Below are 24,833 nucleotides of genomic sequence, written 5' to 3' on the forward strand. Positions count from 1 at the left end.
ACAGTATTGAGTACTGAATGTAGGCCTACTTACTATGTCTCTGAACTAGGACAGTATTGAGTACTGAATGTAGGCCTACTTACCATAACTCTGAAGTAGGACAGTATTGAATGTAGGCCTACTTACTATAACTCTGAAGTAGGACAGTATTGAATGTAGGCCTACTTACTATAACTCTGAAGTAGGACAGTATTGAGTACTGAATGTAGGCCTACTTACTATGTCTCTGAACTATGACAGTATTGAGTACTGAATGTAGGCCTACTTACTATAACTCTGAAGTAGGACAGTATTGAGTACTGAATATAGGTCTACTTACTATAACTCTGAAGTAGGACCGTATTGAGTGCTGAATGTAGGCCTGCTTACTATAACTCTGAACCAGACAGTATTGAGTACTGATTGTAGGCCTACTTACTATAACTCTGAACTAGACAGTATTGAGTACTGAATGTAGGCCTACTTACTATAACTCTGAACTAGACAGTATTGAGTACTGAATGTAGGCCTACTTACTATAACTCTGAACTAGGACAGTATCGAGTACTGAATATAGGACTACTTACTATAACTCTGAATTAGACACTTTTGAGTACTGAATGTAGGCCTACTTACTATAACTCTGAAGTTGGACAGTATTGAGTACTGAATGTTGGCCTACTTACTCTAACTCTGAACTAGACAGTATTGAGTACTGAATGTAGGCCTACTTACTATAACTCTGAAGTAGGACCGTATTGAGTACTGAATGTAGGCCTACTTACTATAACTCTGAAGTAGGACAGTATTGAGTACTGAATATTGGCCTACTTACTATAACTCTGAAGTAGGGCAGTATTGAGTACTGAATTTAGGCCTACTTACTATAACTCTGAAGTAGGGCAGTATTGAGTACTGAATGTAGGCCTACTTACTATAACTCTGAAGTTGACAGTATTGAGTACTGAATGTAGGCCTACTTACTATAACTCTGAACTAGACAGTTTTGAGTACAGAATGTAGGCGTACTTTCTATAACTCTGAAGTTATACCGTCTTGCGTACTGAATGTAGGCCTACTTACTATAACTCTGAACTAGACAGTATTGAGTACTGAATGTAGTCCTACTTACTATAACTCTGAACAAGACAATATTGAGTACTGAATGTAGGCCTACTTACTATAACTCTGAACTAGACCGTATTGAATACTGAATGTACGCATACTTACACTGAAGTAGGACAGTATTGAGTACTGAATTTCGGCCTACTTACTCTAACTCTGAACTAGACATTATTGAGTACTGAATGTAGACCTACTTACTATAACTCTGAACTAGACAGTATTGAGTACTGAATGTAGGCCTACTTACTATGACTCTGAACTAGACAGTATTGAGTACTGATTGTAGGCCTACTTACTATAACTCTGAACTAGACAGTATTGAGTACTGAATGTAGCCCTACTTACTATAACTCTGAAGTAGAACAGCATTGAGTGCTGAATGTAGGCCTGCTTACTATAACTCTGAACTAGACAGTATTGAGTACTGAATGTAGGCCTACTTACTATAACTCTGAACTAGACAGTATTGAGTACTGAATGTAGGCCTACTTACTATAACTCTGAACTAGACAGTATTGAGTACTGAATGTAGGAGTACTTACTATAACTCTGAAGTAGGACAGTATTGAGTGCTGAATATAGGCCTACTACTGTAACTCTGAAGTAGAACAGTATTGAGTACTGAATGTAGGCCTACTTACTATAACTCTGAACTAGGACAGTATCGAGTACTGAATATAGGACTACTTACTATAACTCTGAATTAGACACTTTTGAGTACTGAATGTAGGCCTACTTACTGTACCTCTGAAGTTGGACAGTATTGAGTACTGAATGTAGGCCTACTTACTTTGTCTCTGAACTAGGACAGTATTGAGTACTGAATGTAGGCCTACTTACTATAACTCTGAAGTAGGACAGTATTGAGTACTGAATATAGGCCTACTTACTATAACTCTGAAGTAGGACCGTATTGAGTACTGAATGTACTTCTCAGCTCTCTGAGGTAACACAGCCTAACTTGTAAAAACACCCTCGAGCCGTTCAACAGTAAATGAAAATAGTGTTTATTTTTTTATTTTAAAAAGACATTAAATACAAATTATATTTTAACAAAATAATGTTCCTTCCTCAAAGAAAATAATAGCTGTGTGATTTTCTAGATTAGTAACAAGAAAAGCTTTTTTTCTTTAAAGAATCAAAACTCTTTACACAATAAAAGTTGAAACAAAATGTAAAAATAAAGTACAATTACCCGTGAACAGAAGAGAGATTCTTACATGACCACCAGAAAAGTGACACAATGTTAGAGAGACAGAGGTGCCCCTGGATGTGGACCGAGACTGAGACGGGATGGCATCGCGTGCACATTGCTGTGCACGTTTGTGTGAACGTTGGTGTGTACGGAGAGAAGTGTTGGAGCAGTGACCGATGGACTGACTGAGAGTTTCACTTGACTACAGACCCATTGGATTACACAACAGGATTGGGCTCCATTCCATTCAGTTAATTCAGAAAAGTCAGTTCAAATTCAAATTCAACATTTCCTCATGAAGATTTTCAGATTATTGTATTGACTGAATAGAAATAAAACTGACCCCAACTTTGTTACAAACCAATTAGTCTACAGACCAGTGACCTGAGTGCCTGAGTGCCTGACCGACTGACAGCTACCGTGGGCAACAAACCAGAGATGTTTAAAGTTTACAAAAATAATTATAGAAGAAAATGTTAATAAAAAAAATGTAACATTCATTAGTGATTACATTCCCCAAAATACGCTGAATCAACTTCGAGTTTGCTCTACAATCAGTGAGTCACTGATTCTTACTGTTGGTAAGAAAAAAACGTAGTTTGGATCAGTTTATAATTCTTTCTTAGATAAATAACTTCTTTATTTATTTAATTTGAAGTACCGTACATGTGTCAGCCACATAGCCACGAAAACATTTTGAATATAGAATAAGACTAACAAAGAACTGGGAAGGAGTGGGGCAATATCTTAAACATAATTTAATTATCCTCCCCCGAAATCAAGTCTTCAAATAGAATGGCTTGCAGCCTCAGCGGCTTGGTTGGTTTTAAGATGTTGTTGTTGTTTGTTTTAAAGTGTGTGTGCATCCAATTCCATGCTACCGAGCTACTGGGCTAGCATTCCTTGTCGTGCACACTCCACTGTTCAAGTCTGCATCTTCAATGGCATCCTATTCCCTATGTAGTGCATCACTTTTGATCAGGGCCCATAGGGAATTATATACGAAATATGGTGCCATTTCAGACACAGGATATGTGAAAGCGTCATACAGGAAGCAGGGAGCACTTCTAGGAGGACCACGCCCCCTCCCTCAGACCCCCTGTCTGCTTCTTGAATGCATATTTGGTGCTGCATCCACCTGGTGGAGTTATGTTGGCATAAGATCATACAAGCATCTCCAAGAAACAATATCAACAAAAATAAAACACACTTTGCATAGAATGGAAATTGTGAGGAGGGGCGTTTGTTCTCTAGGCTGAGTAAAGTCACAGTCAGAAGTGCTTGTGTAACATTGTTTTTTATTTTGTTGTTGTTGATGTTTTGTTCTACAGTGCTATAAACCTTGTTAAATGTTGCAACAATTAAAAGCTATGACTACTACACTACAATGGGTAGAGATGGTCTTTAACTGTGAGGAGCGTTGTAGGGAAGTTGGTTGGGTGCAGCTAAAGTGCTTTAAGTGGTTGTGCTTGGCCTCGAAGCTGGCTCCTATGGCATAGAGAGCAGCCCGGTCCCACCGAGCATGCCCAGTCTAAAGGACCCCACACCAGGACATATGCACCATAGACAGGAAGAGTACTGCAGATAGAGGGACCATGTTGTCATGACAACACCACTGGCCCTATTTCCTGAATGAAGAAGTGATGGTTTGGCTAACTATGCTAACCTAACCCGCCAGCTAGCTAACCAGACCAGGGCTGCAGGGTAGTAACGTTATGTGAGAACCTGTTGATTATTTTTTTTGAATCCCCATGAACTTTTGCAAAAGCAGCAGCTACTCTTCCTGGGGTCCTATGAGGACCGCAGAGGGCTAACCAAGGAATATGAGAAAGGGAGGGGTAGGGGTCAGGGATGGGGAAGAGGGGGAGAGGGGCAGTGTGGGTTTAAGGCATCGTCTCCATTCCTTTCCTTCCCCCTAAACCTGTAAATGTGACGCAGCACATCGGGCGGGACAAGCTGGTTGCTATGGAGACAGTGGGGAAGGCCAGTGGTGTCCAACATGGCAGGGAAGAGGTCAGAGGCTGGCCTACCCATAAGCCTTCACTTCATAATGATGGATCCTGAGAAAGGGGAGGAGTCTCTGCATGACAGGATAGAAGGGGGCAGGGTTTGGATGTCAAGAGGTTTTCTTACACCTCTAAACTGAGCTTATTGAAAGACAGCATTTACACACACATACACACACACACAAACACTCATACATGCTCACACGCAGGCATACACACACACACACACAAACACTAATACATGCTCACACTCATGCTCACACGCAGGCATACACACATGCACGCACACACACATGCATGCATACACACACACAAACATACACAAGCATGTTGCGTTGGGTCACAGTCACAGACAAGTCCTCTTTAAAGTGAGTGGAAAAGTCCGTCCATCCTCTCTCTCTAAAATAATAGTGCAGATGTTTAGTTTCTCTCTCTGTTGTTTTCATACGAGGGGTAGCTAGAGGTTCCCATAGCACAGAGCAGATAGCTGCAGATGATGGACAGAAGGCTTGGCCTATTAGGCTGTGCTGTCCCAGTCTGCCTCTCCCTTCCCCTCCCTTCCCCTCTCTTCCCCTCCCCCACCCAGCAGTCATGTGACCTGAGGTCAACGGTCCGGCACTCTTTCGACGGTTACGTGCAAGGCAGGAGTTAAAAAAAGTATCTCTCTCTCCCATTCCTCTCTTCTTCTTGCCTTATTCTTTCTCTCCATCACTCCATCCTCTCTCTGCCTCTCATTTGTTCTCCAGGTTGTTGCACTGGGATTCTCCTCTCTCCTTTCCATCATAGCCAGGGAGAGGCTGACCGTACTTATCCACACACCAGCAGTAACCCCTCTTCCTCCCTTTGGAAGGACGGCACTGCAGAGAGAGAGAGAGGGAGAGAGAGAGAGAAAATGATTGATTTAATGCAATATATTAACAACCTACAGTCTGTCATATAAAACTCTTGTCATCTTTGACTAAACTAGGAAAGGAGCTTTTTCTGTCAGACATTTACAACCTTCAGGTGTAAATAGTTAACACCAGCATGGGAGGGAAGGGATAACAAACTAAGACCATTCAACTAGCCCTGGCCCATAGCCATAGCATAGAAACATTCTGAGAGGGGAGAACGGGACAGACAGAAAGACAGACAGGAGAGAGAATGACAGACAGACAGACAGACAGACAGACAGACAGACAGACAGACAGACAGACAGGAGAGAGAATGACAGACAGACAGACAGACAGACAGACAGACAGACAGACAGACAGACAGACAGACAGGCAGGCAGACAAGCAGGAGAGGGTAATGAAGACAGTAGGGGAAAGAGGACAGAGAGAGGAGAGAGGACAGAGAGGGGAAAGAGGATAGAGAGGGGAAAGAGGACAGAGAGGGGAAAGAAGACAGGGAGGGGAAAGAGGATAGAGAGGGGAAAGAGGATAGAGAGGGGAAAGAGGAAAGAGGACAGAGAGGGAAAAGAGGATAGAGAGGGGAAAGAGGACAGAGAGGGGAAAGAAGACAGAGAGGGGAAAGAGGACAGAGAGGGGAAAGAGGACAGAGAGGGGAAAGAAGACAGAGAGGGGAAAGAGGGTAGAGGGGGAAAGAGGGTAGAGACGGGAAAGAGGACAGAGAGGGGAAAGAGGACAGAGAGGGGGAAGATAACAGAGAGGGGAAAGAGGACAGAGAGGGGAAAGAAGACAGAGAGGGGAAAGTGGACAGAGAGGGGAAAGAAGATTCAGAGGGGAAAGAAGACAGAGAGGGGAAAGAAGACAGAGAGGGGAAAGAGAACAGATAGGTGAATGAAGACGGAGAGGGGAAAGAGGACAGAGAGGGGAAAGAGGACAGAGAGGGGAAGATAACAGAGAGGGGAAAGAGGACAGAGAGGGGAAAGAGAACAGATAGGGGAATGAAGACAGAGAGGGGAAAGAGGACAGAGAGGGGAAAGAGGACAGAGAGGGGAAAGAGGATAGAGAGGGGAAAGAGGGTAGAGAGGGGAAGGAAGACAGAGAGGGGAAATAGGACAGAGAGGGGAAAGAAGACAGGGAGGGGAAAGAGGATAGAGAGGGGAAAGAGGATAGAGAGGGGAAAGAGGATAGAGAGGGGAAAGAGGACAGAGAGGGGAAAGAGGATAGAGAGGGGAAAGAGGACAGAGAGGGGGAAAAAGACAGAGAGGGGAAAGAGGACAGAGAGGGGAAAGAGGACAGAGAGGGGAAAGAAGACAGAGAGAAGAAAGAAGACAGAGAGGGGAAAGAGGGTAGAGAGGGGAAAGAGGATAGAGACGGGAAAGAGGACAGAGAGGGGAAGGAGGACAGAGAGGGGAAAGAGGGTAGAGAGGGGAAAGAGGGTAGAGACGGGAAAGAGGACAGAGAGGGGAAAGAGGACAGAGAGGGGGAAGATAACAGAGAGGGGAAAGAGGACAGAGAGGGGAAAGAAGACAGAGAGGGGAAAGTGGACAGAGTGGGGAAAGAAGATTCAGAGGGGAAAGAAGACAGAGAGGGGAAAGAAGACAGAGAGGGGAAAGAGAACAGATAGGTGAATGAAGACGGAGAGGGGAAAGAGGACAGAGAGGGGAAAGAGGACAGAGAGGGGGAAGATAACAGAGAGGGGAAAGAGGACAGAGGGGGGAATGAGAACAGAGAGGGGAGAGAGGACAGAGAGGGGGAAGAGGACAGAGAGGGGAAAGAGAACAGATAAGGGAATGAAGACAGAGAGGGGAAAGAGGACAGAGAGGGGAAAGAGGACAGAGAGGGGAAAGAGAACAAATAGGGGAATGAAGACAGAGAGGGGAAAGAGGACAGAGAGGGGGAAGAGGACAGAGAAGGGAAAGAGGATAGAGAGGGGAAAGAGGGTAGAGAGGAGAAGGAAGACAGAGAGGGGAAAGAGGACAGAGAGGGGAAAGAAGACAGGGAGGGGAAAGAGGATAGAGAGGGGAAAGAGGATAGAGAGGGGAAAGAGGATAGAGAGGGGAAAGAGGATAGAGAGGGGAAAGAGGATAGAGAGGGGAAAGAGGACAGAGAGGGGAAAGAGGATAGAGAGGGGAAAGAGGATAGAGAGGGGAAAGAGGATAGATAGGGGAAAGAGGACAGAGAGGGGAAAGAGGATAGAGAGGGGAAAGAGGACAGAGAGGGGAAAAAAGACAGAGAGGGGAACGAGGACAGAGAGGGGAAAGAGGACAGAGAGGGGAAAGAAGACAGAGAGAAGAAAGAAGACAGAGAGGGGAAAGAGGGTAGAGAGGGGAAAGAAGACAGAGAGGGGAAAGAAGACAGAGAGGGGAAAGAGGACAGAGAGGGGAAAGAAGACAGAGAGGGGAAAGAAGACAGAGAGGGGAAAGAGGGTAGAGAGGGGAAAGAGGGTAGAGACGGGAAAGAGGACAGAGAGGGGAAAGAGGACAGAGAGGGGAAAGAGGACAGAGAGGGGAAAGAAGACAGAGAGGGGAAAGTGGACAGAGAGGGGAAAGAAGATTCAGAGGGGAAAGAAGACAGAGAGGGGAAAGAGGACAGAGGGGGGAATGAGAACAGAGAGGGGAGAGAGGACAGAGAGGGGCAAGAGGACAGAGAGGGGAAAGAGAACAGATAGGGGAATGAAGACAGAGAGGGGAAAGAGGACAGAGAGGGGAAAGAGGACAGTGAGGGGAAAGAGAACAGATAAGGGAATGAAGACAGAGAGGGAAAGAGGACAGAGAGGGGAAAGAGGACAGAGAAGGGAAAGAGGATAGAGAGGGGAAAGAGGGTAGAGAGGGGAAGGAAGACAGAGAGGGGAAAGAGGACAGAGAGGGGAAAGAAGACAGGGAGGGGAAAGAGGATAGAGAGGGGAAAGAGGATAGAGAGCGGAAAGTGGACAGAGAGGGGAAAGAGGGCAGGGGGGAATATGACAGAGAGGGGAAAGAGGACAAAGAGGGGAAAGAAGACAGAGAGGGGAAAGAAGACAGAGAGGGGAAAGAGGAAAGAGAGGGGAAAGTGGACAGAGAGGGGAAAGAGGACAGAGAGGTGAAAGAGGACAAGGAGGGGAAAGAGGACAGAGAGGGGAAAGAAGACAGAGAGGGGAAAGAGGACAGAGAGGGGAAAGAAGACAGAGAGGGGAAATAGGACAGAGAGGGGAAAGAGAACAGAGAGGTGAGAGAGGACATAGAGGGGGAAGAGGACAGAGAGGGGAAAGAGGACAGAGAGGGGAAAGAAGACAGAGAGGGGAAAGAGGACAGAGAGGGGAAAGAAGACAGAGAGGGGAAATCAGACAGAGAGGGGAAATAGGACAGAGAGGGGAAAGAGGACAGAGAGGGGAAAGAAGACAGAGTGGGGAAAGAGGACAGAGAGGGGAAAGATGACAGAGAGTGGAAAGAGGACAGAGAGGGGAAAGAGAACAGATCGGGAAAAGAAGACAGAGAGGGGAAAGAGGACAGAGAGGGGAATGAAGACAGAGAGAGGAAAGAGGACAGAGAGGAGAAAGTGGACAGAGAGGGGAAAGTGTACAGAGAGGGGAAAGAGGACAGGGGGGAATATGACAGAGAGGGGAAAGACGACAGAGAGGGGAAAGAAGACAGAGAGGGGAAATCAGACAGAGAGGGGAAATAGGACAGAGAGGGGAAAGAGGACAGAGAGGGGAAAGAAGACAGAGTGGGGAAAGAGGACAGAGAGGGGAAAGAAAACAGAGAGGGGAGAGAGGACATAGAGAGGGAAGATGACAGAGAGTGGAAAGAGGACAGAGAGGGGAAAGAGAACAGATCGGGAAAAGAAGACAGAGAGGGGAAAGAGGACAGAGAGGGGAATGAAGACAGAGAGAGGAAAGAGGACAGAGAGGAGAAAGTGGACAGAGAGGGGAAAGTGTACAGAGAGGGGAAAGAGGACAGGGGGGAATATGACAGAGAGGGGAAAGACGACAGAGAGGGGAAAGAAGACAGAGAGGGGGAAGAGGACAGAGACGGGGAAGAGGACAGAGAGGGGAAAAAAGACAGAGGGGAAAGAATACAGAGAGGGGGAAGATAACAGAGAGGGGAAAGAGGACAGAGGGGGGAATGAGAACAGAGAGGGGAGAGAGGACAGAGAGGGGGATGAGGACAGAGAGGGGAAAGAGATCAGATAGGGGAATGAAGACAGAGAGGGGAAAGAGGACAGAGAGGGGAAAGAGAACAGAGAGGGGAAAGAGGACAGAGAGGGGAAAGAGGACAGAGAGGGGAATGAAGACAGAGAGAGGAAAGAGGACAGAGAGGGGAAAGAGGACAGAGAGGGGAAACAGGACAGAGAGGGGAAAGAAGACAGAGAGGGGAAAGTGGACAGAGAGGGGAAAGAAGATTCAGAGGGGAAAGAAGACAGAGAGGGGAAAGAGGACAGAGGGGGGAATGAGAACAGAGAGGGGAGAGAGGACAGAGAGGGGGAAGAGGACAGAGAGGGGAAAGAGAACAGATAGGGGAATGAAGACAGAGAGGGGAAAGAGGACAGAGAGGGGAAAGAGGACAGTGAGGGGAAAGAAGACAGGGAGGGGAAAGAGGATAGAGAGGGGAAAGAGGATAGAGAGGGGAAAGAGGATAGAGAGGGGAAAGAGGACAGAGAGGGGAAAGAGGATAGAGAGGGGAAAGAGGACAGAGAGGGGGAAAAAGACAGAGAGGGGAAAGAGGACAGAGAGGGGAAAGAGGACAGAGAGGGGAAAGAAGACAGAGAGAAGAAAGAAGACAGAGAGGGGAAAGAGGGTAGAGAGGGGAAAGAGGATAGAGACGGGAAAGAGGACAGAGAGGGGAAGGAGGACAGAGAGGGGAAAGAGGGTAGAGAGGGGAAAGAGGGTAGAGACGGGAAAGAGGACAGAGAGGGGAAAGAGGACAGAGAGGGGGAAGATAACAGAGAGGGGAAAGAGGACAGAGAGGGGAAAGAAGACAGAGAGGGGAAAGTGGACAGAGTGGGGAAAGAAGATTCAGAGGGGAAAGAAGACAGAGAGGGGAAAGAAGACAGAGAGGGGAAAGAGAACAGATAGGTGAATGAAGACGGAGAGGGGAAAGAGGACAGAGAGGGGAAAGAGGACAGAGAGGGGGAAGATAACAGAGAGGGGAAAGAGGACAGAGGGGGGAATGAGAACAGAGAGGGGAGAGAGGACAGAGAGGGGGAAGAGGACAGAGAGGGGAAAGAGAACAGATAAGGGAATGAAGACAGAGAGGGGAAAGAGGACAGAGAGGGGAAAGAGGACAGAGAGGGGAAAGAGAACAAATAGGGGAATGAAGACAGAGAGGGGAAAGAGGACAGAGAGGGGGAAGAGGACAGAGAAGGGAAAGAGGATAGAGAGGGGAAAGAGGGTAGAGAGGAGAAGGAAGACAGAGAGGGGAAAGAGGACAGAGAGGGGAAAGAAGACAGGGAGGGGAAAGAGGATAGAGAGGGGAAAGAGGATAGAGAGGGGAAAGAGGATAGAGAGGGGAAAGAGGATAGAGAGGGGAAAGAGGATAGAGAGGGGAAAGAGGACAGAGAGGGGAAAGAGGATAGAGAGGGGAAAGAGGATAGAGAGGGGAAAGAGGATAGATAGGGGAAAGAGGACAGAGAGGGGAAAGAGGATAGAGAGGGGAAAGAGGACAGAGAGGGGAAAAAAGACAGAGAGGGGAACGAGGACAGAGAGGGGAAAGAGGACAGAGAGGGGAAAGAAGACAGAGAGAAGAAAGAAGACAGAGAGGGGAAAGAGGGTAGAGAGGGGAAAGAAGACAGAGAGGGGAAAGAAGACAGAGAGGGGAAAGAGGACAGAGAGGGGAAAGAAGACAGAGAGGGGAAAGAAGACAGAGAGGGGAAAGAGGGTAGAGAGGGGAAAGAGGGTAGAGACGGGAAAGAGGACAGAGAGGGGAAAGAGGACAGAGAGGGGAAAGAGGACAGAGAGGGGAAAGAAGACAGAGAGGGGAAAGTGGACAGAGAGGGGAAAGAAGATTCAGAGGGGAAAGAAGACAGAGAGGGGAAAGAGGACAGAGGGGGGAATGAGAACAGAGAGGGGAGAGAGGACAGAGAGGGGCAAGAGGACAGAGAGGGGAAAGAGAACAGATAGGGGAATGAAGACAGAGAGGGGAAAGAGGACAGAGAGGGGAAAGAGGACAGTGAGGGGAAAGAGAACAGATAAGGGAATGAAGACAGAGAGGGAAAGAGGACAGAGAGGGGAAAGAGGACAGAGAAGGGAAAGAGGATAGAGAGGGGAAAGAGGGTAGAGAGGGGAAGGAAGACAGAGAGGGGAAAGAGGACAGAGAGGGGAAAGAAGACAGGGAGGGGAAAGAGGATAGAGAGGGGAAAGAGGATAGAGAGCGGAAAGTGGACAGAGAGGGGAAAGAGGGCAGGGGGGAATATGACAGAGAGGGGAAAGAGGACAAAGAGGGGAAAGAAGACAGAGAGGGGAAAGAAGACAGAGAGGGGAAAGAGGAAAGAGAGGGGAAAGTGGACAGAGAGGGGAAAGAGGACAGAGAGGTGAAAGAGGACAAGGAGGGGAAAGAGGACAGAGAGGGGAAAGAAGACAGAGAGGGGAAAGAGGACAGAGAGGGGAAAGAAGACAGAGAGGGGAAATAGGACAGAGAGGGGAAAGAGAACAGAGAGGTGAGAGAGGACATAGAGGGGGAAGAGGACAGAGAGGGGAAAGAGGACAGAGAGGGGAAAGAAGACAGAGAGGGGAAAGAGGACAGAGAGGGGAAAGAAGACAGAGAGGGGAAATCAGACAGAGAGGGGAAATAGGACAGAGAGGGGAAAGAGGACAGAGAGGGGAAAGAAGACAGAGTGGGGAAAGAGGACAGAGAGGGGAAAGATGACAGAGAGTGGAAAGAGGACAGAGAGGGGAAAGAGAACAGATCGGGAAAAGAAGACAGAGAGGGGAAAGAGGACAGAGAGGGGAATGAAGACAGAGAGAGGAAAGAGGACAGAGAGGAGAAAGTGGACAGAGAGGGGAAAGTGTACAGAGAGGGGAAAGAGGACAGGGGGGAATATGACAGAGAGGGGAAAGACGACAGAGAGGGGAAAGAAGACAGAGAGGGGAAATCAGACAGAGAGGGGAAATAGGACAGAGAGGGGAAAGAGGACAGAGAGGGGAAAGAAGACAGAGTGGGGAAAGAGGACAGAGAGGGGAAAGAAAACAGAGAGGGGAGAGAGGACATAGAGAGGGAAGATGACAGAGAGTGGAAAGAGGACAGAGAGGGGAAAGAGAACAGATCGGGAAAAGAAGACAGAGAGGGGAAAGAGGACAGAGAGGGGAATGAAGACAGAGAGAGGAAAGAGGACAGAGAGGAGAAAGTGGACAGAGAGGGGAAAGTGTACAGAGAGGGGAAAGAGGACAGGGGGGAATATGACAGAGAGGGGAAAGACGACAGAGAGGGGAAAGAAGACAGAGAGGGGGAAGAGGACAGAGACGGGGAAGAGGACAGAGAGGGGAAAAAAGACAGAGGGGAAAGAATACAGAGAGGGGGAAGATAACAGAGAGGGGAAAGAGGACAGAGGGGGGAATGAGAACAGAGAGGGGAGAGAGGACAGAGAGGGGGATGAGGACAGAGAGGGGAAAGAGATCAGATAGGGGAATGAAGACAGAGAGGGGAAAGAGGACAGAGAGGGGAAAGAGAACAGAGAGGGGAAAGAGGACAGAGAGGGGAAAGAGGACAGAGAGGGGAATGAAGACAGAGAGAGGAAAGAGGACAGAGAGGGGAAAGAGGACAGAGAGGGGAAACAGGACAGAGAGGGGAAAGAAGACAGAGAGGGGAAAGTGGACAGAGAGGGGAAAGAAGATTCAGAGGGGAAAGAAGACAGAGAGGGGAAAGAGGACAGAGGGGGGAATGAGAACAGAGAGGGGAGAGAGGACAGAGAGGGGGAAGAGGACAGAGAGGGGAAAGAGAACAGATAGGGGAATGAAGACAGAGAGGGGAAAGAGGACAGAGAGGGGAAAGAGGACAGTGAGGGGAAAGAGAACAGATAGGGGAATGAAGACAGAGAGGGAAAGAGGACAGAGAGGGGAAAGAGGACAGAGAAGGGAAAGAGGATAGAGAGGGGAAATAGGGTAGAGAGGGGAAGGAAGACAGAGAGGGGAAAGAGGACAGAGAGGGGAAAGAAGACAGGGAGGGGAAAGAGGATAGAGAGGGGAAAGAGGATAGAGAGCGGAAAGTGGACAGAGAGGGGAAAGAGGGCAGGGGGGAATATGACAGAGAGGGGAAAGAGGACAAAGAGGGGAAAGAAGACAGAGAGGGGAAAGAAGACAGAGAGGGGAAAGAGGAAAGAGAGGGGAAAGTGGACAGAGAGGGGAAAGAGGACATAGAGGTGAAAGAGAACAGAGAGGGGAAAGAGGACAGAGAGGGGGAAGATAACAGAGAGGGGAAAGAGGACAGAGAGGGGAAAGAGGACAGAGAGGGGAAAGAAGACAGAGAGGGGAAAGAGGACAGAGAGGGGAAAGAGGACAGAGAGGGGAAAGAAGACAGAGAGGGGAAAGAAGACAGAGAGGGGAAAGAGGACAGAGAGGTGAAAGAGAACAGAGAGGGGAAAGAGGACAGAGAGGGGGAAGATAACAGAGAGGGGAAAGAGGACAGAGAGGGGAAAGAGGACAGGGGGGAATATGACAGAGAGGGGAAAGAAGACAGCGAGGGAAAGAGGACAGATCGGGGAAAGAAGACAGAGAGGGGAAAGAGGAAAGAGAGGGGAAAGAGAACAGAGAGGGGAATGAAGACAGGGTGAGGAAAGAGGATAGAGAGGGGAAAGTGGACAGAGAGGGGAAAGAGGGCAGGCGGGAATATGACAGAGAGGGGAAAGAGGACAGAGAGGGGAAAGAAGACAGAGAGGGGAAAGAAGACAGAGAGGGGAAAGAGGAAAGAGAGGGGAAAGAGGACAGAGAGGGGAAAGAAGACAGAGAGGGGAAAGTGGACAAGGAGGGGAAAGAGGACAGAGAGGGGAAAGAAGACAGAGAGGGGAAAGAGGACAGAGAGGGGAAAGAAGACAGAGGGGAAATAGGACAGAGAGGGGAAAGAGAACAGAGAGGTGAGAGAGGACATAGAGGGGGAAGAGGACAGAGAGGGGAAAGAGGACCGAGAGGGGAAAGAAGACAGAGAGGGGAAAGAGGACAGAGAGGGGAAAGAAGACAGAGAGGGGAAATCAGACAGAGAGGGGAAATAGGACAGAGAGGGGAAAGAGGACAGAGAGGGGAATGAAGACAGAGAGAGGAAAGAGGACAGAGAGGAGAAAGTGGACAGAGAGGGGAAAGTGTACAGAGAGGGGAAAGAGGACAGGGGGGAATATGACAGAGAGGGGAAAGACGACAGAGAGTGGAAAGAAGACAGAGAGGGGAAATCAGACAGAGAGGGGAAAGAGGACAGAGAGGGGCGAGAGGACAGAGAGGGGAAAGAGGACATAGAGGGGGAAAAGGACAGAGAGGGGGAAGAGGACAGAGACGGGGAAGAGGACAGAGAGGGGAAAAAAGACAGAGGGGAAAGAATACAGAGAGGGGGAAGATAACAGAGAGGGGAAAGAGGACAGAGGGGGGAATGAGAACAGAGAGGGGAGAGAGGACAGAGAGGGGGATGAGGACAGAGAGGGGAAAGAGATCAGATAGGGGAATGAAGACAGAGAGGGGAAAGAGGACTGAGAGGGGAAAGAGGACAGAGAGGGGAAAGAGGACAGAGAGGGGAATGAAGACAGGGAGGGGAAAGAGGATAGAGAGGGGAAAGAGGATAGAGAGCGGAAAGAGGAAAGAGAGGGGAAAGAGGGCAGGGGGGAATATGACAGAGAGGGGAAAGAGGACAAAGAGGGGAAAGAAGACAGAGAGGGGAAAGAAGACAGAGAGGGGAAAGAGGAAAGAGAGGGGAAAGTGGACAGAGAGGGGAAAGAGGACAGGGAGGTGAAAGAGGACAAGGAGGGGAAAGAGGACAGAGAGGGGAAAGAAGACAGAGAGGGGAAAGAGGACAGAGAGGGGAAAGAAGACAGAGAGGGGAAATAGGACAGAGAGGGGAAAGAGAACAGAGAGGTGAGAGAGGACATAGAGGGGGAAGAGGACAGAGAGGGGAAAGAGGACCGAGAGGGGAAAGAAGACAGAGAGGGGAAAGAGGACAGAGAGGGGAAAGAAGACAGAGAGGGGAAATCAGACAGAGAGGGGAAATAGGACAGAGAGGGGAAAGAGGACAGAGAGGGGAAAGAAGACAGAGTGGGGAAAGAGGACAGAGAGGGGAAAGAAAACAGAGAGGGGAGAGAGGACATAGAGGGGGAAGATGACAGAGAGTGGAAAGAGGACAGAGAGGGGAAAGAGAACAGATCGGGAAAAGAAGACAGAGAGGGGAAAGAGGACAGAGAGGGGAATGAAGACAGAGAGAGGAAAGAGGACAGAGAGGAGAAAGTGGACAGAGAGGGGAAAGTGTACAGAGAGGGGAAAGAGGACAGGGGGGAATATGACAGAGAGGGGAAAGACGACAGAGAGGGGAAAGAAGACAGAGAGGGGAAATCAGACAGAGAGGGGAAAGAGGATAGAGAGGGGAAAGAGGACAGAGAGGGGCGAGAGGACAGAGAGGGGAAAGAGGACAGAGAGGGGGAAAAGGACAGAGAGGGGGAAGAGGACAGAGACGGGGAAGAGGACAGAGAGGGGAAAAAAGACAGAGGGGAAAGAATACAGAGAGGGGGAAGATAACAGAGAGGGGAAAGAGGACAGAGGGGGGAATGAGAACAGAGAGGGGAGAGAGGACAGAGAGTGGGATGAGGACAGAGAGGGGAAAGAGATCAGATAGGGGAATGAAGACAGAGAGGGGAAAGAGGACAGAGAGGGGAAAGTGAACAGAGAGGGGAAAAAGGACAGAGAGGGGAAAGAGGACAGAGAGGGGAATGAAGACAGAGAGAGGAAAGGGGACAGAGAGGGGAAAGAGGACAGAGAGGGGAAAGAAGACAGAGGGGGGAAAGAGGACAGAGAGGGGAAAGAAGACAGAGAGGAGAAAGAAGACAGAGAGGGGAAAGAGGACAGAGAGGTGAAAGAGAACAGAGAGGGGAAAGAGGACAGAGAGGGGGAAGATAACAGAGAGGGGAAAGAGGACAGAGAGGGGAAAGAGGACAGGGGGAATATGACAGAGAGGGGAAAGAAGACAGAGAGGGGAAAGAAGACAGAGAGGGGAAAGAGGACAGAGAGGAGAAAGTGGACAGAGAGGGGAAAGTGTACAGAGAGGGGAAAGAGGACAGGGGGGAATATGACAGAGAGGGGAAAGACGACAGAGAGGGGAAAGAAGACAGAGAGGGGAAAGAAGACAGAGAGGGGAAAGAGGACAGAGAGGTGAAAGAGAACAGAGAGGGGAAAGAGGACAGAGAGGGGGAAGATAACAGAGAGGGGAAAGAGGACAGAGAGGGGAAAGAGGACAGAGAGGGGAAAGAAGACAGAGAGGGGAAAGAGGACAGAGAGGGGAAAGAGGACAGAGAGGGGAAAGAAGACAGAGAGGGGAAAGAAGACAGAGAGGGGAAAGAGGACAGAGAGGTGAAAGAGAACAGAGAGGGGAAAGAGGACAGAGAGGGGGAAGATAACAGAGAGGGGAAAGAGGACAGAGAGGGGAAAGAGGACAGGGGGGAATATGACAGAGAGGGGAAAGAAGACAGCGAGGGAAAGAGGACAGATCGGGGAAAGAAGACAGAGAGGGGAAAGAGGAAAGAGAGGGGAAAGAGAACAGAGAGGGGAATGAAGACAGGGTGAGGAAAGAGGATAGAGAGGGGAAAGTGGACAGAGAGGGGAAAGAGGGCAGGGGGGAATATGACAGAGAGGGGAAAGAGGACAGAGAGGGGAAAGAAGACAGAGAGGGGAAAGAAGACAGAGAGGGGAAAGAGGAAAGAGAGGGGAAAGTGGACAGAGAGGGGAAAGAGGACAGAGAGGGGAAAGAGGACAAGGAGGGGAAAGAGGACAGAGAGGGGAAAGAAGACAGAGAGGGGAAAGAGGACAGAGAGGGGAAAGAAGACAGAGAGGGGAAATAGGACAGAGAGGGGAAAGAGAACAGAGAGGTGAGAGAGGACATAGAGGGGGAAGAGGACAGAGAGGGGAAAGAGGACCGAGAGGGGAAAGAAGACAGAGAGGGGAAAGAGGACAGAGAGGGGAAAGAAGACAGAGAGGGGAAATCAGACAGAGAGGGGAAATAGGACAGAGAGGGGAAAGAGGACAGAGAGGGGAAAGAAGACAGAGTGGGGAAAGAGGACAGAGAGGGGAAAGAAAACAGAGAGGGGAGAGAGGACATAGAGGGGGAAGATGACAGAGAGTGGAAAGAGGACAGAGAGGGGAAAGAGAACAGATCGGGAAAAGAAGACAGAGAGGGGAAAGAGGACAGAGAGGGGAATGAAGACAGAGAGAGGAAAGAGGACAGAGAGGAGAAAGTGGACAGAGAGGGGAAAGAGGGCAGGGGGGAATATGACAGAGAGGGGAAAGAAGACAGAGAGGGGAAAGAGGACAGAGAGGTGAAAGAGAACAGAGAGGGGAAAGAGGACAGAGAGGGGGAAGATAACAGAGAGGGGAAAGAGGACAGAGAGGGGAAAGAGGACAGGGGGGAATATGACAGAGAGGGGAAAGAAGACAGCGAGGGAAAGAGGACAGATCGGGGAAAGAAGACAGAGAGGGGAAAGAGGAAAGAGAGGGGAAAGAGAACAGAGAGGGGAATGAAGACAGGGTGAGGAAAGAGGATAGAGAGGGGAAAGTGGACAGAGAGGGGAAAGAGGGCAGGGGGGAATATGACAGAGAGGGGAAAGAGGACAGAGAGGGGAAAGAAGACAGAGAGGGGAAAGAAGACAGAGAGGGGAAAGAGGAAAGAGAGGGGAAAGTGGACAGAGAGGGGAAAGAGGACAGAGAGGGGAAAGAGGACAAGGAGGGGAAAGAGGACAGAGAGGGGAAAGAAGACAGAGAGGGGAAAGAGGACAGAGAGGGGAAAGAAGACAGAGAGGGGAAATAGGACAGAGAGGGGAAAGAGAACAGAGAGGTGAGAGAGGACATAGAGGGGGAAGAGGACAGAGAGGGGAAAGAGGACCGAGAGGGGAAAGAAGACAGAGAGGGGAAAGAGGACAGAGAGGGGAAAGAAGACAGAGAGGGGAAATCAGACAGAGAGGGGAAATAGGACAGAGAGGGGAAAGAGGACAGAGAGGGGAAAGAAGACAGAGTGGGGAAAGAGGACAGAGAGGGGAAAGAAAACAGAGAGGGGAGAGAGGACATAGAGGGGGAAGATGACAGAGAGTGGAAAGAGGACAGAGAGGGGAAAGAGAACAGATCGGGAAAAGAAGACAGAGAGGGGAAAGAGGACAGAGAGGGGAATGAAGACAGAGAGAGGAAAGAGGACAGAGAGGAGAAAGTGGACAGAGAGGGGAAAGAGGGCAGGGGGGAATATGACAGAGAGGGGAAAGAGGACAGAGAGGGGAAAGAAGACAGAGAGGGGAAAGAAGACAGAGAGGGGAAAGAGGAAAGAGAGGGGAAAGTGGACAGAGAGGGGAAAGAGGACAGAGAGGGGAAAGAGGACAAGGAGGGGAAAGAGGACAGAGAGGGGAAAGAAGACAGAGAGGGGAAAGAGGACAGAGAGGGGAAAGAAGACAGAGAGGGGAAATAGGACAGAGAGGGGAAAGAGAACAGAGAGGTGAGAGAGGACATAGAGGGGGAAGAGGACAGAGAGGGGAAAGAGGACCGAGAGGGGAAAGAAGACAGAGAGGGGAAAGAGGACAGAGAGGGGAAAGAAGACAGAGAGGGGAAATCAGACAGAGAGGGGAAATAGGACAGAGAGGGGAAAGAGAACAGAGAGGTGAGAGAGGACATAGAGGGGGAAGAGGACAGAGAGGGGAAAGAGGACCGAGAGGGGAAAGAAGACAGAGAGGGGAAAGAGGACAGAGAGGGGAAAGAAGACAGAGAGGGGAAATCAGACAGAGAGGGGAAATAGGACAGAGAGGGGAAAGAGGACAGAGAGGGGAAAGAAGACAGAGTGGGGAAAGAGGACAGAGAGGGGAAAGAAAACAGAGAGGGGAGAGAGGACATAGAGGGGGAAGATGACAGAGAGTGGAAAGAGGACAGAGAGGGGAAAGAGAACAGATCGGGAAAAGAAGACAGAGAGGGGAAAGAGGACAGAGAGGGGAATGAAGACAGAGAGAGGAAAGAGGACAGAGAGGAGAAAGTGGACAGAGAGGGGAAAGTGTACAGAGAGGGGAAAGAGGACAGGGGGGAATATGACAGAGAGGGGAAAGACGACAGAGAGGGGAAAGAAGACAGAGAGGGGAAATCAGACAGAGAGGGGAAAGAGGATAGAGAGGGGAAAGAGGACAGAGAGAGGAAAGAAGACAGAGAGGGGAAAGAGGACAGAGAGGGGCGAGAGGACAGAGAGGGGAAAGAGGACAGAGAGGGGGAAAAGGACAGAGAGGGGGAAGAGGACAGAGACGGGGAAGAGGACAGAGAGGGGAAAAAAGACAGAGGGGAAAGAATACAGAGAGGGGGAAGATAACAGAGAGGGGAAAGAGGACAGAGGGGGGAATGAGAACAGAGAGGGGAGAGAGGACAGAGAGTGGGATGAGGACAGAGAGGGGAAAGAGATCAGATAGGGGAATGAAGACAGAGAGGGGAAAGAGGACAGAGAGGGGAAAGTGAACAGAGAGGGGAAAAAGGACAGAGAGGGGAAAGAGGACAGAGAGGGGAATGAAGACAGAGAGAGGAAAGGGGACAGAGAGGGGAAAGAGGACAGAGAGGGGAAAGAAGACAGAGGGGGGAAAGAGGACAGAGAGGGGAAAGAAGACAGAGAGGAGAAAGAAGACAGAGAGGGGAAAGAGGACAGAGAGGTGAAAGAGAACAGAGAGGGGAAAGAGGACAGAGAGGGGGAAGATAACAGAGAGGGGAAAGAGGACAGAGAGGGGAAAGAGGACAGGGGGAATATGACAGAGAGGGGAAAGAAGACAGAGAGGGGAAAGAAGACAGAGAGGGGAAAGAGGACAGAGAGGAGAAAGTGGACAGAGAGGGGAAAGTGTACAGAGAGGGGAAAGAGGACAGGGGGGAATATGACAGAGAGGGGAAAGACGACAGAGAGGGGAAAGAAGACAGAGAGGGGAAAGAAGACAGAGAGGGGAAAGAGGACAGAGAGGTGAAAGAGAACAGAGAGGGGAAAGAGGACAGAGAGGGGGAAGATAACAGAGAGGGGAAAGAGGACAGAGAGGGGAAAGAGGACAGAGAGGGGAAAGAAGACAGAGAGGGGAAAGAGGACAGAGAGGGGAAAGAGGACAGAGAGGGGAAAGAAGACAGAGAGGGGAAAGAAGACAGAGAGGGGAAAGAGGACAGAGAGGTGAAAGAGAACAGAGAGGGGAAAGAGGACAGAGAGGGGGAAGATAACAGAGAGGGGAAAGAGGACAGAGAGGGGAAAGAGGACAGGGGGGAATATGACAGAGAGGGGAAAGAAGACAGCGAGGGAAAGAGGACAGATCGGGGAAAGAAGACAGAGAGGGGAAAGAGGAAAGAGAGGGGAAAGAGAACAGAGAGGGGAATGAAGACAGGGTGAGGAAAGAAGATAGAGAGGGGAAAGTGGACAGAGAGGGGAAAGAGGGCAGGGGGGAATATGACAGAGAGGGGAAAGAGGACAGAGAGGGGAAAGAAGACAGAGAGGGGAAAGAAGACAGAGAGGGGAAAGAGGAAAGAGAGGGGAAAGTGGACAGAGAGGGGAAAGAGGACAGAGAGGGGAAAGAGGACAAGGAGGGGAAAGAGGACAGAGAGGGGAAAGAAGACAGAGAGGGGAAAGAGGACAGAGAGGGGAAAGAAGACAGAGAGGGGAAATAGGACAGAGAGGGGAAAGAGAACAGAGAGGTGAGAGAGGACATAGAGGGGGAAGAGGACAGAGAGGGGAAAGAGGACCGAGAGGGGAAAGAAGACAGAGAGGGGAAAGAGGACAGAGAGGGGAAAGAAGACAGAGAGGGGAAATCAGACAGAGAGGGGAAATAGGACAGAGAGGGGAAAGAGGACAGAGAGGGGAAAGAAGACAGAGTGGGGAAAGAGGACAGAGAGGGGAAAGAAAACAGAGAGGGGAGAGAGGACATAGAGGGGGAAGATGACAGAGAGTGGAAAGAGGACAGAGAGGGGAAAGAGAACAGATCGGGAAAAGAAGACAGAGAGGGGAAAGAGGACAGAGAGGGGAATGAAGACAGAGAGAGGAAAGAGGACAGAGAGGAGAAAGTGGACAGAGAGGGAAAGAGGGCAGGGGGGAATATGACAGAGAGGGGAAAGAGGACAGAGAGGGGAAAGAAGACAGAGAGGGGAAAGAAGACAGAGAGGGGAAAGAGGAAAGAGAGGGGAAAGTGGACAGAGAGGGGAAAGAGGACAGAGAGGGGAAAGAGGACAAGGAGGGGAAAGAGGACAGAGAGGGGAAAGAAGACAGAGAGGGGAAAGAGGACAGAGAGGGGAAAGAAGACAGAGAGGGGAAATAGGACAGAGAGGGGAAAGAGAACAGAGAGGTGAGAGAGGACATAGAGGGGGAAGAGGACAGAGAGGGGAAAGAGGACCGAGAGGGGAAAGAAGACAGAGAGGGGAAAGAGGACAGAGAGGGGAAAGAAGACAGAGAGGGGAAATCAGACAGAGAGGGGAAATAGGACAGAGAGGGGAAATAGGACAGAGAGGGGAAAGAGGACAGAGAGGGGAAAGAAGACAGAGTGGGGAAAGAGGACAGAGAGGGGAAAGAAAACAGAGAGGGGAGAGAGGACATAGAGGGGGAAGATGACAGAGAGTGGAAAGAGGACAGAGAGGGGAAAGAGAACAGATCGGGAAAAGAAGACAGAGAGGGGAAAGAGGACAGAGAGGGGAATGAAGACAGAGAGAGGAAAGAGGACAGAGAGGAGAAAGTGGACAGAGAGGGGAAAGTGTACAGAGAGGGGAAAGAGGACAGGGGGGAATATGACAGAGAGGGGAAAGACGACAGAGAGGGGAAAGAAGACAGAGAGGGGAAATCAGACAGAGAGGGGAAAGAGGACAGAGAGGGGCGAGAGGACAGAGAGGGGAAAGAGGACAGAGAGGGGGAAAAGGACAGAGAGGGGGAAGAGGACAGAGACGGGGAAGAGGACAGAGAGGGGAAAAAAGACAGAGGGGAAAGAATACAGAGAGGGGGAAGATAACAGAGAGGGGAAAGAGGACAGAGGGGGGAATGAGAACAGAGAGGGGAGAGAGGACAGAGAGTGGGATGAGGACAGAGAGGGGAAAGAGATCAGATAGGGGAATGAAGACAGAGAGGGGAAAGAGGACAGAGAGGGGAAAGTGAACAGAGAGTGGAAAAAGGACAGAGAGGGGAAAGAGGACAGAGAGGGGAATGAAGACAGAGAGAGGAAAGGGGACAGAGAGGGGAAAGAGGACAGAGAGGGGAAAGAAGACAGAGGGGGGAAAGAGGACAGAGAGGGGAAAGAAGACAGAGAGGAGAAAGAAGACAGAGAGGGGAAAGAGGACAGAGAGGTGAAAGAGAACAGAGAGGGGAAAGAGGACAGAGAGGGGGAAGATAACAGAGAGGGGAAAGAGGACAGAGAGGGGAAAGAGGACAGGGGGAATATGACAGAGAGGGGAAAGAAGACAGAGAGGGGAAAGAAGACAGAGAGGGGAAAGAGGACAGAGAGGAGAAAGTGGACAGAGAGGGGAAAGTGTACAGAGAGGGGAAAGAGGACAGGGGGGAATATGACAGAGAGGGGAAAGACGACAGAGAGGGGAAAGAAGACAGAGAGGGGAAAGAAGACAGAGAGGGGAAAGAGGACAGAGAGGTGAAAGAGAACAGAGAGGGGAAAGAGGACAGAGAGGGGGAAGATAACAGAGAGGGGAAAGAGGACAGAGAGGGGAAAGAGGACAGAGAGGGGAAAGAAGACAGAGAGGGGAAAGAGGACAGAGAGGGGAAAGAGGACAGAGAGGGGAAAGAAGACAGAGAGGGGAAAGAAGACAGAGAGGGGAAAGAGGACAGAGAGGTGAAAGAGAACAGAGAGGGGAAAGAGGACAGAGAGGGGGAAGATAACAGAGAGGGGAAAGAGGACAGAGAGGGGAAAGAGGACAGGGGGGAATATGACAGAGAGGGGAAAGAAGACAGCGAGGGAAAGAGGACAGATCGGGGAAAGAAGACAGAGAGGGGAAAGAGGAAAGAGAGGGGAAAGAGAACAGAGAGGGGAATGAAGACAGGGTGAGGAAAGAGGATAGAGAGGGGAAAGTGGACAGAGAGGGGAAAGAGGGCAGGGGGGAATATGACAGAGAGGGGAAAGAGGACAGAGAGGGGAAAGAAGACAGAGAGGGGAAAGAAGACAGAGAGGGGAAAGAGGAAAGAGAGGGGAAAGTGGACAGAGAGGGGAAAGAGGACAGAGAGGGGAAAGAGGACAAGGAGGGGAAAGAGGACAGAGAGGGGAAAGAAGACAGAGAGGGGAAAGAGGACAGAGAGGGGAAAGAAGACAGAGAGGGGAAATAGGACAGAGAGGGGAAAGAGAACAGAGAGGTGAGAGAGGACATAGAGGGGGAAGAGGACAGAGAGGGGAAAGAGGACCGAGAGGGGAAAGAAGACAGAGAGGGGAAAGAGGACAGAGAGGGGAAAGAAGACAGAGAGGGGAAATCAGACAGAGAGGGGAAATAGGACAGAGAGGGGAAAGAGGACAGAGAGGGGAAAGAAGACAGAGTGGGGAAAGAGGACAGAGAGGGGAAAGAAAACAGAGAGGGGAGAGAGGACATAGAGGGGGAAGATGACAGAGAGTGGAAAGAGGACAGAGAGGGGAAAGAGAACAGATCGGGAAAAGAAGACAGAGAGGGGAAAGAGGACAGAGAGGGGAATGAAGACAGAGAGAGGAAAGAGGACAGAGAGGAGAAAGTGGACAGAGAGGGGAAAGTGTACAGAGAGGGGAAAGAGGACAGGGGGGAATATGACAGAGAGGGGAAAGACGACAGAGAGGGGAAAGAAGACAGAGAGGGGAAATCAGACAGAGAGGGGAAAGAGGACAGAGAGGGGCGAGAGGACAGAGAGGGGAAAGAGGACAGAGAGGGGGAAAAGGACAGAGAGGGGGAAGAGGACAGAGACGGGGAAGAGGACAGAGAGGGGAAAAAAGACAGAGGGGAAAGAATACAGAGAGGGGGAAGATAACAGAGAGGGGAAAGAGGACAGAGGGGGGAATGAGAACAGAGAGGGGAGAGAGGACAGAGAGTGGGATGAGGACAGAGAAGGGAAAGAGATCAGATAGGGGAATGAAGACAGAGAGAGGAAAGGGGACAGAGAGGGGAAAGAGGACAGAGAGGGGAAAGAAGACAGAGGGGGGAAAGAGGACAGAGAGGGGAAAGAGGACAGAGAGGGGAAAGAGGACAGAGAAAGGAAAGGGGACAGAGAGGGGAAAGAGGACAGAGAGGGGAAAGAAGACAGAGAGGGGAAAATAAGACAGAGAGGGGAAAGAGGACAGAGAGGGGAAAGAAGACAGATCGGGGAAAGAGGACAGCGAGGGGAAAGAGGACAGAGAGGGGAAAGAAGACAGATCGGGGAAAGAAGACAGAGAGGGGAAAGAGGACAGAGAGGGGCGAGAGGACAGAGAGGGGGAAGAGGACAGAGAGGGGGAAGAGGACAGAGAGGGGGAAGAGGACAGAGACGGGAAAGAAGACAGAGAGGGGAAAGAATACAGAGAGGGGGAAGACAA

At 50.1% G+C, this 24,833-nt stretch overlaps 1 protein-coding gene across 2 annotated transcripts in view; it reads right to left on the reverse strand.

Moving 5' to 3' along the window:
• Nucleotides 1-2,090: 2,090 nt before the first annotated feature.
• The window catches only part of igfbp3 (insulin like growth factor binding protein 3), a 73,066-nt gene continuing 50,323 nt past the window's right edge, over nt 2,091-24,833 (reverse strand). For both annotated transcript variants that reach the window (XM_021604522.3, XM_090236143.1), the window contains one exon: nt 2,091-5,162. In XM_021604522.3, the coding sequence (XP_021460197.3) occupies nt 5,037-5,162 (126 nt within the window). In that variant the 3' untranslated portion in view covers nt 2,091-5,036. The remainder of the gene's footprint in view (nt 5,163-24,833) is intronic.

Source organism: Oncorhynchus mykiss, chromosome 5 (genome assembly GCF_057628025.1).
Source record: "Oncorhynchus mykiss isolate SJ-2025 chromosome 5, ASM5762802v1, whole genome shotgun sequence".
Classification (NCBI taxonomy): domain Eukaryota; kingdom Metazoa; phylum Chordata; class Actinopteri; order Salmoniformes; family Salmonidae; genus Oncorhynchus; species Oncorhynchus mykiss.